Here is a 13378-nt window from a genome sequence, read left to right as displayed (position 1 = left end):
TCATGCAGAGTGACATTTATTTTTCACTTTATCGTGTCTCCGAGTTCCTGCTGGTCCAAAGATGCAACTCATATTAGTTGGTATTTATTGGTGAAGACTGATTAGAAATTGAGAATTGAAAAGAAATTAGAAATTAAGAGCAAAAGGGCAAGATGCTTTTTAAATACAACAGGAATAGATTGTGTATTGAAAGATTTTTGAATCGGATGGTATTAATGGATTCACGAGATGTCCTTTCAAAGCCAGAAGAAATTTCAGAGAAATGCATACATCTGTGCCTCCCAGGTATCACTCCACTGTCAAAAGATTATGGGCAGAATTCTCCAACGTCAATCTAAGTGTCGAATTCACATGAAAACTGGAGTAATTCACACTTTTTTTCAGTGGGAGTTCAGGGAAGAATCAACCACACTCTGCACTGCAGAGGCCACCAGTGTGATAGCATTAAATTTCAGAGAGTGGGGTCTATGCCTACTGGAGAGGCTGAAATCAGTGCGAGATTGGCACATGCGTAGTGGCCCCGCACTGCCAGCCTCCTGATTGCTGGTTAGCTCAATCGTTGGCCAGCCCCATGACCCCTGCAACACTGGCTGTGTGCCCTCCCACAGCCTGATCGCTAGCCCACTGACCGTTCCCGGCCAGCCCCTCACCATCCCTCTTCCCCTGGCCTGCCACAAACTCTAGCCCTCTCACCACTGACTTCCCTCATCTGCCCTCGCAGTCCTGACCATCTCTCCGTGAAGACCACCCCTCCCCCACACAGCAGGCTAATCCCGCCCCCCCCAACCCATTAACCCCCTTTCCCTAGCCTGCCCCAATTGCTGGCCTCACTGCTTCCCCCACTGATCCCTGTGCAGAGTGGCAGCGGGAACCCCCCCCCACCCCACAGATTACACCAGGAAGCCCTGCCCTCCCATCAGAACCTGTTCCCTTCACACTGCCGGATGCCCAATGGGCAGTGCCAGAGTGCCCCCAGAGGCATGGGCACTTTGCCCCTTGGGCAGTGCCATGGGGTGGGCTGGCATTGCCAGGGTGCCAGTGCCAAGAGGGCGCCCCCCCGCTGCCCAACGCTCTGGTGGGGTCAAGCAGGTAGCTCCCCGAAAGTGGGGAGCGACAGGAAACCCCGCTGGAGTGAAACACTAGTGGGCCTGGAAACTTCAGTCCCAGCCCCTAATTGTTTTTAAATAACATTCAAATGACCATTTAAGTAGTTTTTGCACCTCCACACTAATTTCCGGCACAGAGCAGACATAGCTGGAAATTTGGCGCTGGGTAAGGCAAGCAGGGCACGGACACTCATGCGAATCCCACAAATCATCCAATGTGCCAACCTCCCGGCCCTTTGCACTAATTTTTTAGATGTGGAGACGCTGGCTTTGGACTGGGATAAACACAGTAAGAAGTCTCGCAACACAAGGTTAAAGTCCCAACAGGTTTATTTGGTAGGAAAAGCCAGTAGCTTTTGGAGCACTGGCTACCCGTCGCCCCCCGTGAGTGGGAGTTCTAATCACAAACAGGGCATATAAAGACACAAACTTAATTTACAGAATAATGTTTGGAATGGAATTCTTTTCAGCTGATCAAGTCTTAAAGATACAGTGTGACGTCTGTGAGGTGTAGCCGTACTGAAGAGGTGACTGTGATTTTTCACAGTGCTCAGCAAAAATATATATACCAGTGATAAGGAAGGACTGTAGAAAAAGAAATAATCAGCCCTGGATATCTAAGGAAATAAAGGAGGGTGTCAAATTGAAAGGAAATGCATACAACGTGGCAAAGATTAGTGGGAAGCTAGAGAATTGGAAAACCTCTAAAGGTCAACAGAAAGCCATGAAATAAGATATAAAGAAAAATAAGATGGAATATGAGAGTGTAAACTAGCTAGAATATAAAAAGAGATAGCAAAAGTTTCTAGAAACATGTAAAATGAAAAAGAGTGGCTAAAGTAAACATTGGTCCTTTAGAGGATGAGGAGGGGGATGTAATAACTGGAAATGAGGAAATAGCTGATGCAATGAACAGGTATTTTGTGTTGATCTTCACATTGGAAAACACAAATAACATGCCAAAAATTGATGACAAGAAGCCTATGGCAGGTGAGGACCTAGAAACTATCATTATCATGGAAGAGGTAGTGTTGGGACAAGCTAATGGGGCTAAAGTTAGTCAAGACTCGTGGCTCTGATGGAATGCAGCCCAGGGTACTGAAAGAGATGGCGGGGGAAATAGCAAATGCACTAATGGTAATTTACCAAAATTCGCTGGACTCTGGGGTTGTTCCCACAGATTGGAGAACAGCAAATGTGACACCACTGTTTAAAAAAGGAGTTGGATAAAAGGTGGGTAATTATAGGGCAGTTAGCTTAACTTCTGTAGTAGGGAAAATGCTTGAATCTATCATCAAGGAAGAAATAGCAAGACATCTGGATATAGCATGAGTTCATGAAGGGCATATCATGTTTGACTAATTTGCTGGAATTCTTTGAAAACATTATATGGTGCAGTGGACAATGGGGAACCTGTGGATGTGGTCTATCTGGATTTCCAGAAGGCATTTGACAAGGTGCCGCACCAAAGGCTGCTGCATAAGATAAAGGTGCACAGTGTTATAGATAATGTATTAGCATGGATAGAGGATTGGTTAACTAACAGAAAGCAAAGAGTGGGGATAAATGGATTTTTTTTTGGTGATCAGTGACTCGTGGTGTGCCTCAGAGATCAGCAATTGTTTACGATTTACATGGATGATTTGGAGTTGGGGACCATGTATAATGTGTCAAAATTCGCAGATGACACTACGATGGTTGGAAGAGTAAAATGTGTAGAGGATGCTTAATGTCTGCTAAGGGATATAGATAGCCTAAGTGACTGGGCAAGGGTCTGGTAGATGGAGTACAATGTTGTTAAATGTAAGGTCATCCACTTTGGTAGGAATAACAGCAAAATGGACTATTATTTAAATGGTAAAAATTGCAGCGTGCTGCTGTGCAGAGGAACTTGGGTGTCCTTGTGCATGAATCATAAAATGTTGGTTAAGAAGGCAAATAGAATTTTGTCCTTCATTGCTAGAAGGATGGAGTTTAAAAATAGCGAGGTTAGGTTGCAATTGTATAAGGTGCTGGTGGGGCCACACCTGGAGTACTATGTACGTCATGGGTAGATAGGTTTCTGATAGACAAGGGAATTAAGGGTTATGGGGAGAAAGCAGAAAAGTGGAACTGTTCCACTTCAGATCAGCCATGATCTTATTGAATGGCGGGGCAGGCGCAAAGGGCTAGATGGCCTACTCCTGCTCCTATTTCTTATGTTCTTATGTTCTTATGTGTACAGTTTTGGCCTCCTTACTTGAGAAAGGATATACTGGCACTGGAGGGGGTGCAGTTGAAATTCACTGGGCTGATTCCGGAGGTGAGAGGATTGGCTTATGAGGTGAGACTGAGTAGACTGGGGCTGTACTCATAAGAATCCTGAAGAATAAGGGGAGATCAAGTAGAAACAGATAAGATTATGAAAGGAACAGATAAGATCAAAGCAGGGAAGTTTCCACTGGCAGGTGAAACCAGAACAAGGGGGAGCAGATTTAGGACTGAGTTGAGGGGGAACTTCTTCCCACAAAGGGTTGTAAATCTGTAGAATTCCTGCCCTACATTCTTGCTCACCTCTGATGACCTTTCACCCCCCCGCCCCTGTTAGCAATAATCTATCTAACTCTGCCTTAAAAATATTCAAAGACTCCACTGCCTTTTGAAGAAGAAAGTTCCAGAGACTCATTGGAAAAACTTTCTCCTCATCTCTGTCTTAAACGAATGATCCCTTGTTTTTAAACAGTGGCCCCTAATTCTAGGTTCCCTGATAAAAGGAAACATACTCTCCACATTCACCCTGTTGATCCCTCTGGATCTAAAAGGTTTTGGTAAGGTTGCCTCTTACTGTTTTAAACTCTAGTGGGTACAAAGCTAACCTCTCCAATCTTGCCTTATGAGAAACTTGCCCATTCTGTGAACCTTCTCTGAACTGCTTCTAACAAATTTATACCTTTCCTTCAATAAAGAGACCAATACTGTACACAATACTCCAGATGTTGTCTCAGCAATGCCTGATACAGAACGGTGTAAGTTAAAACTGATCATATTTGCTATTTGTCCTGAAATGATAAAGCACACACTCATGCAGTGTAGGGTGGCTTATGAGATGAGGCTGGTGCGTATTCTTGAGGTAGGTTGGAGGAAACTGCACATCACATGTAACTTGGCTGTCCTTGCTTGCCTCTGAAATGGAAAAACTTCCTGACTCACTTGCCTCAACATTTTGCAAAGAAAACTCACCAATTATATAATTAAGTATTAGTGTACAAAAAGTTATATTATTACAGTAAAAGTAATTGAATTTTGATTATTTTTGATTATGGTGGACAGCTCAAACATAAAATGAAAGAATGACTTTGGAAGGACAGTGTACGTTTTGACAATGGTTTTGTACATGAATGAAACTACAAGCAATTTGGGAGATTGCCCTGTTATTGATAGAAAGAACTTTTATTGATCAATAACAGGTCATCAGTGGTGGATCCATTAGCATCGGAAATGCTCATGAAGCAGGAATTGGAGGAGTGCACATACCTCAGAGGGTTGTAGGTGTTGTGAGACTTCTTACTGTGTTTACCCCAGTCCAATGCCGGCATCTCCACATCAGAGGAGTTCACAGAGAGAGGGAAGGGTGAGCCCATATGGAGGGATTTGAAATTAGGGATGAGTATTTTTAAAGTTGAGGCTTTGCTTAATCAGGAACAGGTGGGTGAGCAGAAAGATGACGGATGAAGCTGGAATTTATTACAACATAAATAAATGTTTCATAAAAAATTCCTTCTTCTACCTGTGAGTAAGACAATTTTAAATAGCTGAAACTGACTTTACAAAATGGTACTGAATCATTTCGTTCACCAGTATGTGGTTGACAACTTCTTAATGAAGTAAAGATTTTGAAATTAGTACCTAAAACTGCAGCTTAATTTAAAAAGACTCTTCAATGGCTTGCAGTGGTTGCAGTCAGTAGTAACTTCCATTCTGATTGGTGGGATGTAGAGCGGTAGCTAGTTTTGTTGAATGGGACCAGCTTCCGGCTTGATGCTTTTTTTAACTGGTGTTAAAGATCATGGAAATGCAACCTACACTAAGTGTAAAGTTCCGGGATCTTCTTTGTGGATTTGGCTATTTCTGGTGGAACGTGCTGGATTTACCAAGCAGAGACTCTGGGCCTGGATGTAATTAGTAGTTTAAGTAATAGAAAACAAATAAAAGGTGCTTTTAAACTATGTTGTAAGGCCACTCATTATATTTCTGCCACTAAAGTGCATCCTGGGGCAGGGTCCGTTAGAGAAGGTTTCTTTAATAGGTAATGAGCTGGAGGGTTGGTTCACATAGCTACAGGGTTGAAAGCACTGATCTAGTCCTGTGCCTGCACCGCAGTCGGTTAATACATTTTTGAGGCTTATGGAATTAAATAGCAGGAAACATTTCAGGTAGAATTGTGATATATAACATTGGAGCAAGCAGTGACAGAGTAGCCTTATTCTGCACCAATATCTTGCACTTCAAAATCCCAGGTGAATAACATAGTTAATTTGTACAGTAGAACGTTCTCCCTTTTCATACTGAGGATAAATAAATAAACGCCTTGCTGCACTGTGGGTTACTAGAGATTCTGGTACACTGTTGGAATGCTGCCAGTTAGACCATAAGACAGAGGAACACAATTAGGCCATCGAGCTTGCTCTGCCACTCAATCATGGCTGATATTTTTCTCATCCCCATTCTCCTGCCTTTTCCCCATAAATAAGACCGTAAGACATAGTTGCCATCTCGGAATATTTTCTTTTGTGCTGCCATTAGTAGTGTTATGTTATTTGATCGATTTGTTTCCTACAATATCCTCTTACTCTCTGCAATCCATTGTTCCTAAGTGCCTGCTGCTTTGTAACATCCCCTTGTATCTTTCAGGCAAATCTTCATCTGTCAACATCAGAGTCTACGGATGATAGGCCTGTAAGTACTTCTTGCAACCAATCCTCCTGGCAGCTTAAGGTATTGTTTATTGTGTTCTGTGTGCGTGTTAAGCTGTCTTTGACAAGTGGTTCATGTTATCTTTCACGATATGGTTTTCCACTCCTAGCATGCATGTTTAGGGGCCAAATCGCAAAAAGGTTTAGCTTGGCTGTGGACGTTCTGTAGTGATCTTCCCTCCACTGTTACGGTGGTGAAAATGAGGTGGTGAACACTGCCATCATTTCCTCACACCAAACTGCATTTACTTCACTTTCCCCTATCCTGTCATGTGTAAATGCTGACACTGCGGCTCAGTCTCAATTCCCTTCTATCAACCTTTCTTTCCATCACAACCTAGAGAAGGTGTGTGGGCGGGAGGGTGGGGGGGGATAGAATCATGGCAGGAAGGCTCATAAACACTCATTGCAGGGTGAGAGGGCCTAAAATTGGCCTCTTCCCCTTCCGCTTCTGTCCCATCTACGTATAATGGCTGGAATTTTCTCACAGCCAGCGCACCACTGCCCACAGGTTTTGCAGCAATATGGGGTGACATCAATGGGAAATCCCATTGACAGAAGTGGAACCAGAGAATCCTGCCAGCAGCGAACAGTGCACCACCTCCTACCGCCAGGAAATACTTGACTGGGAGGTCAGAAAATGTCACCCAGTATCTTAGCTGAGGTCTGACAAAACTCTTCTATTGTTTTATTTTTAATGGGATATAGGCATCGTGGGCTGGGCCAGCATTTATGGCTCATCCCTAATTGGTCTTGCAGGGGCAGTTAAGAGTCAACCACATTGCTGTGGCTCTGGAGTCACATGTAGGGCCAAACCAGGTAAGGACGGCAGATTTCCTTCCCTAAAGGACATTAATGCATCAGGTGGGTTTTTGCCAGAATCGAAAATGGTTTCATCATTTTTATTGAATTCAAATTTTATTTAATTCAAATTTCACCATCTGTCCAGGATTTTAACCTGGGTCACCGGATCATTACCCTGGATCTTGACAATAGTTTTGTACAAGAACGAATCTGCAAGTCCAGTGACAATACCACTCGGCCACTGCCACTTTGAGGTCCTTTGTCCCGTATTGAGATGCTGGAGTAATAATCTGGCCTGCAACACTCCCTTTTGGCACTGTTAGGCTCCCGCCTGGTGGTGGGGATTGCAATAGGAGCTCAGCATGCGTGGGAATGACCCCAATCAAAGTACTTGTTTTAAAATGTTCCTTTTCTTCCAAAGAAAATAATAATATGTAATTGATGCTTAATTTCATCTGCAATTTAGCAAACCATGTAACACTGTAAGTCTCCAGGTATGATAATTAATGTCATTTCTCCTGGAGACTGGAAAATCAGAACTAAAGGAAAATAATTGCCTTTTATTCTCTTATAATATTTTTGATGTAGAAAGCATTGGCTTCAAGCTAAGTATTGGGAAGTTTTACAAAATGGCAGAGAGATGTTAGAAGCATTTATTTAACTTGTGGGCTGCAGATTAAGTGGTTATGAAACTGATGAATTTGGCTGTAGAAAAATGATGGGTGATAGTTCAAATTCTCGCAATGACTTGAAAACAATCCGCAAAAGTATAAGGCATTGCATATTCTTACACAAACCCAGAGTAATGCTCAAGTGATGTGCACAGGACACGTCACTACTGATGCTTCAATATATTCTGTGAATGAAAATTAGAATAATATGAGTAGATAGATGAATCAGTGTGCTCATACTGAATAGTTGGAAGTCTGATTTTAATGAATACCTTCTCCTGATTTGTGCTAAGTTAGCTGCTGACCTCAGTAAAATTGATAATTTTCAACACCCCCAAAGTCAGGAGTGGAAAAATCAGCCAAAGGTTCCATTCTTGATTCGTATAATTTAGAAATTTGAGTGAGAGCCACATCAGTTTTGACTGCAGAATTTCCCTAAACCCAGTGGTCCAACAGTTTTGTGGTACTCACAGTCGAGGCTATAGAGAAAGATCACTTGACTCAAGTACCATAGAATTCCTACAGTGCAATTAGAGGTCATCTGGCTCATTGGGTCTGCATCGACTTTCCTTAGATTATCCTCTGATTACTTGTAGGGAAGCCTGAAGCATCTGCAACAATCTTTAGCCCGAGGTGTTAAATAAATGACCTATCCCAGCTTCCTCCTGGAGGCCCCGGCATCACAGATGCCAGTCATCAGCCAATTCGATTTACTCCATGTCATAACAAGAAACAGCTGAAGGTGCTGGACACTGCAAAGATCCAGACAATAGTTCTGAAGACTTGTGTTCTACACCTTGCTGTGCCCCACGCCAAGCTGTTCCGGTACAACACTGGCATTTATCGGCAATGTAGAAGATTGCCCAGGTATACAAAAAGCAGAACAAATCTAACCCAGCCATTTACCACCCTAGCAGCCTTCTCTCAATCATCAGTGAAGTGTTGGAAGGAGTCATCCACAGTTCTACCAAAGCAGCACTTACTCAGCATAACTTATTTACCGATACTCAGTTTGGGTTCTGCCAGGACCACTTAGTTCCTGACCTCATTTCAATCTTAGCTCAAACACGGATAAAAGAGCTGAATATCAGAGGTGAGGTAAGAGTGATTGGCCTTGACATCAAGACAACATTTGACTGAACGTGGCATCAAGGAGCCCGAGTAGAACTGGAGCCAATGGGAACCAGGGGGAGAATTCTCCACTGGTTGGAGTCATAAGAACATAAGAAATAGGAGCAAGAGTAGGCCATCTAGCCTTTTCAGCCTGCCCCGCCATTCAATAAGATCATGGCTGATCTGAAGTGGATCAGTTCCACTTTCCCGCTTTCTCCCCATAACCCTTAATTCCCCTGTCTGTCAAAAACCTATCTACCCGTGACGTAAATATATTCAGCGAGGTAGCCTCCGCCACTTCAATGGGCAGAGAATTCCAGAAATTCACCACCCTTTGAGTGAAGAAGTTCCTCCTCAACTCTGATCTAAACTGCCCCCCCGCCTTATCTTGAGGCTGTGCCCTCTAGTCCTGCTATCCTTTCTAAGCAGGAAAAATCTCTCTACCTCTACCCTATCCATCCCCTTCATTATCTTATATGTCTCTATAAGATCCCCCCTCATCCTTCTAAACTCCAACGAGTACAAACCCAGTCTATTTAGTCTCTCTTCATAGGCCAACCCCCTCATCTCTGGTATCAGCCTAGTGAACCTCCTCTGCACTCCCTCCAAGACCAATATATCCTTCTGCAAGTACGGCGACCAAAACTGCACACAGTCGTCCAGCTGCGGCCTCACCAGTACCCTGTACAGTTGCAGCAAGACCTCCCTACTTTTATATTCTATCCCCCTCGCTATAAAGGCCAACATTCCATTCGCCTTCTTGATCACCTGCTGCACCTACAGACTGGGTTTTTCAGACGCATGCACAAGGACCCCCAGGTCCCTCTGCACCGTAGCATGTTGCAGCTTTTCACCTTTTAAATAATAATCCCTCCTACTATTATTTCTGCCAAAGTGGATAACCTCACACTTGCTAACATGATACACCATCTGCCAGGTCCTCGCCCACTCGCTCAGCCTATCCAGATCTCTCTGCAGACTTTCCACACCCTCCACTCAATTTGCTTTTCCGCTCTTCTTCGTGTCATCAGCAAATTTCGTCACCCTACACTCAACCCCCTGAGTCATACCTGGCTGAAAGGAAGATGCTTGTGGTTGTTGGATATCAACCATCTCAGTCTCAGGACATCGCTGCAGGAGTTCCTCAGGGTAGGTGCGAGACCCAGACACTTTCAGCTGCTTCATCATTAAATCATAGAATCCCTGCAGTGCAGAAGGAGGCCACTCGACCCATCGAGCCTGCACCGAAAACAATCCCACCCAAGCCCTAACCCCTTAACACAATGTATTTTTACCCTTCCAGTCCCCCTGACACCAAGGGGCAATTTAGCATGGCTAATCCACCTAACTTGCTTATCTTTGGGCTGTGGGAGGAGGCCGAAGCACCTGGAGGTAATCTATGCAGACACAGGGAGAATGTACAAACTCCACATGGACAATCATCCAAGCCTGGAATTGAACCCAGGTCTTTGGCACTGTGAGGCAGTAGTGCCAACCACTGTGCCACCGTGCTACTCTGGTCAGAAATGGGGATGTTCGCTGATGATCTCACAATGTTCAGCACCATTTGCAACTCCTCATATTGGATACTGAAGCAGTCTATATCCAAATGCAGCAAGACTTGGACAATATTAAGATTTTGGCATGTTAAGTGCTATGCAATTATCACAACAAGAGGGAATCTAACCTTTGCCTAATATGTTCAATGGCTTTACCATCACTGAAAAAGCCACTATCAACATCCTGGGTTACCATTGACTAAAAACTGAACTGAATTAGCCATACAAATTCTATGGTTATCAGAGCAGGTCAAAGACTAGGAATCTTGCAGTGAGTAAGTCACCTCCTGGCTCCTCAAAGTGTGATCACCATCTACAAGGCACATACTTGCCTGGATGCATGCAGCTCCAGCAACACTCAAGAAATTTGACACCATCCAGGACAAAGCAGCCTGCTTGATTGGCATCCCATCCAGAAACATTCGCTACCCCCACCACCAACGAATAGTGGCAGCAGTGTGTACCATCTACAAGATGCACTTAGTATCTACCTGATACAAGTATCTACCAGGTGCATCCAGTATAAACTGAAACGGATGCCATTGTCTCCAAGTATAAATGCCTTGCAGCTTCCTCATCTTCCTTTAATAAAAGTAAAGTATTGCAGATGCTGGAAATCTGAACTAAAAACAGAAAATGCTGGATAACCTCAATACATCTGGCAGCATCTGTGGAAAGAAGCAGAGTTAAGGTTTTGTATCAAAATTAGTCCTTCTACAGGAGTCTTTCTTTGATCTCTAATAAGCAAACAACCCAAAATTAAAGGAGATGAGATTAGGTTCAAAAGGCTCCAAGTTATTTTCAAGCCAATATCACAAAGTGCTCATTTGCAGTATTCAGATTCCAGTGGAGACGAACACAAAAAGAACCAAATTTACCAATCAACCTGAACAAGAAAACCCAATTTTACTTTCTCTAACTTTTACTTTAACAATTGAACCAAAAATAAATATTTTTAAAATAAATAAAATGAATTAACAATAAAATTGTCAATGGCAAACCTAACTTACACATTAAGTATCAAATACACTGAAGCTGGATCTCTCAGTTGTACTAGCATATATGGCAGAAATTTCAGGTTTCACAAAATACTACAATGCAGAAGAGGCCTTTCAGCCCATCAAGTCTCCACCAATGCATGAAAGGTCCTGACCTGCCCACCTAATCCCACTTGCCAGCACTTGACCCATAGTCTTGGATGTTATGGCATGCCAAGTACTCATCCAGATACTTTATAAAGGATGTGAGATATCCCATCTTCCCCGCCATCCCAGGCAGTGCATTTAGACCATCCCCACCCTCTGAGGAAAAATGTTTGTCCTCAAAACCCCCACTCACTTTTAATTTGTGTCCCCTTGGGGTGAATGGAATCAAAGGTTATGGGGAGAATTAGGCTAGTGAGTTGGATGATCAGCCATGATCATGATGAATGGCAAGCTTTAAGGACCAAATGACCTCTTTCTGTACCTATTTTCTACGTTTCTATGTAACTGACCCCTCAACTAAGGGGAACAGCTGCTCCCTATCCTTTAAAAATCTGCAATGAACTTCCTCAGGCAGAATTTCAGTTCCTTTTCTGCAAGAATTTAGCCACCCATTCTCATTTGGCAGCAACTCCTGAACAACTTGAGATCCACAGGCATATCTTCTCCAAAATGGCACACTTCTGACGATTTTCCTCAGCTTTGTTCACATGGATAATGTGGATCCCCCTTTCTAAAGAGGCATCTTTTTCCAAACTCTCTGTAACAATTCTGTGCACTGACTGGTATTTTTTGGTCAATCAGTTCGTTTAACGTAACTGAAGCAGCAGCAGTCACCTTATTTTCCTTTATTCCTGCTCCCAGATCCTTCATGTTCCTTGAGTCTGCACAAATGGCATCAGAGGCCCTCTGAGCATGGATGGCTCTGTGTATTTACTTGGTTTCAATAAGCTTCAGATTATATTTCTGTTTTAGTTTCAATAGGAACATGAAGGTTCAATTTCCTTTTCAGTTAGGTTCTGGCCCAAAAGATACAAGCTCTGAAACCAGGGTTAGTGCACCAACAGAGCTATTTTGAAGAAAAGCAGGGAAGTTTTCCCTGAGGTCCTGGCAAACATTTATCTCTCAATCAACTTCAGAAAAAAAATTATCTGGTGATTATTGTATTGTTCTTTGTGGGAGCTTGCTGTGCACATATTAGGTGTTTCCTACATTACAACAGTGAATAGACTTCTAAATGTGCTGTATTGGCTGTAAAGTGCTTTGAGATGTCAAGTAGTCATAGAAAGTGCTCAACAAATCCAAGTCTCCTCCACCTCAACCTTGTTAATTAAATAGATGTTCATACAATTATTTTGTGCCCTGTTTTTGTTAAACAATAGTAATTGCCTCTATTAACATAGTAGAGTGAGGAATTTCAATGGTGCTTACAACTAGCATCTGACAAATGTAATTTTGAGGCTATTGAGGTGACATGTGTCATTGTTATCACAGTTGACTACTTTACTTAGCTGCATATAACACCAGACCATTTTATCTTTGTTTTTTCAACCTCTAGACTAGACCTGGTGTGATTCGCCCAGTTACCATGGTACAGAAAACAGCTACAACCTCAAAGGTAGATGACCGCTGTCACAATCCTTTTCGGCAATGTACTGAAGCAACCGGTGATACTGAAACCAAGGAGGTAGGCAGCTGTAATGTCTGGTGGCACTACTGCTTGTTGAATTAAAACATCAGATATTCTCTTTATTATCCTGAATTATCCTTTGAAGATACACAAATGTTGTTGCAATTTTACCTGCTTGCTGCTGTTTCTCATTTGGATATAACTCAATCCAACTGTGAAACTTGACATGTCTAAAGCTAACTGAAGCAGACTGTTAAAGTGTGGATTATGTAATTGATGGCATTGTTTGCTAAACAGTGATAGTGTTCAGTTCAGCCATATATGTTTCATTGTACCATATTAATGGTAACCATTGAAATCCTTTTTATTAAATTAACATAATCTCAAAGCTGAGGGAGTGGTTCTGCATTTGCTGTTTCTCTGGCATTCGCTTTATTTAAAACCCAACACACAAAAATGGCTAGCACTGCCTGGAAATGTACTTAAATTTTGTTCCAATTGTACAGTGCAACACCACAGTGATTGACAATTAAATGATATCATCACAGCATTAATTTCAT

General features: G+C 42.7%; 1 protein-coding gene across 1 annotated transcript in view; it reads left to right on the top strand.

The window, feature by feature from the left end:
• Positions 1–13378, top strand: part of lrrc1 (leucine rich repeat containing 1) — a 402129-nt gene that overhangs the window by 363864 nt on the left and 24887 nt on the right. Inside the window, exons 32-33 of the mRNA XM_080192020.1 lie at positions 5997–6041; positions 12747–12875. Coding sequence (XP_080048146.1) covers positions 5997–6041; positions 12747–12875 — 174 coding nt within the window. The remainder of the gene's footprint in view (positions 1–5996; positions 6042–12746; positions 12876–13378) is intronic.

Source organism: Carcharhinus amblyrhynchos, chromosome 7 (genome assembly GCF_965287045.1).
Source record: "Carcharhinus amblyrhynchos chromosome 7, sCarAmb.v2.hapA, whole genome shotgun sequence".
Classification (NCBI taxonomy): Eukaryota; Metazoa; Chordata; class Chondrichthyes; order Carcharhiniformes; family Carcharhinidae; genus Carcharhinus; species Carcharhinus amblyrhynchos.
Note: the sequence above shows the minus strand (reverse complement) of the source record. Positions and strands in the feature narration are given on the sequence as shown.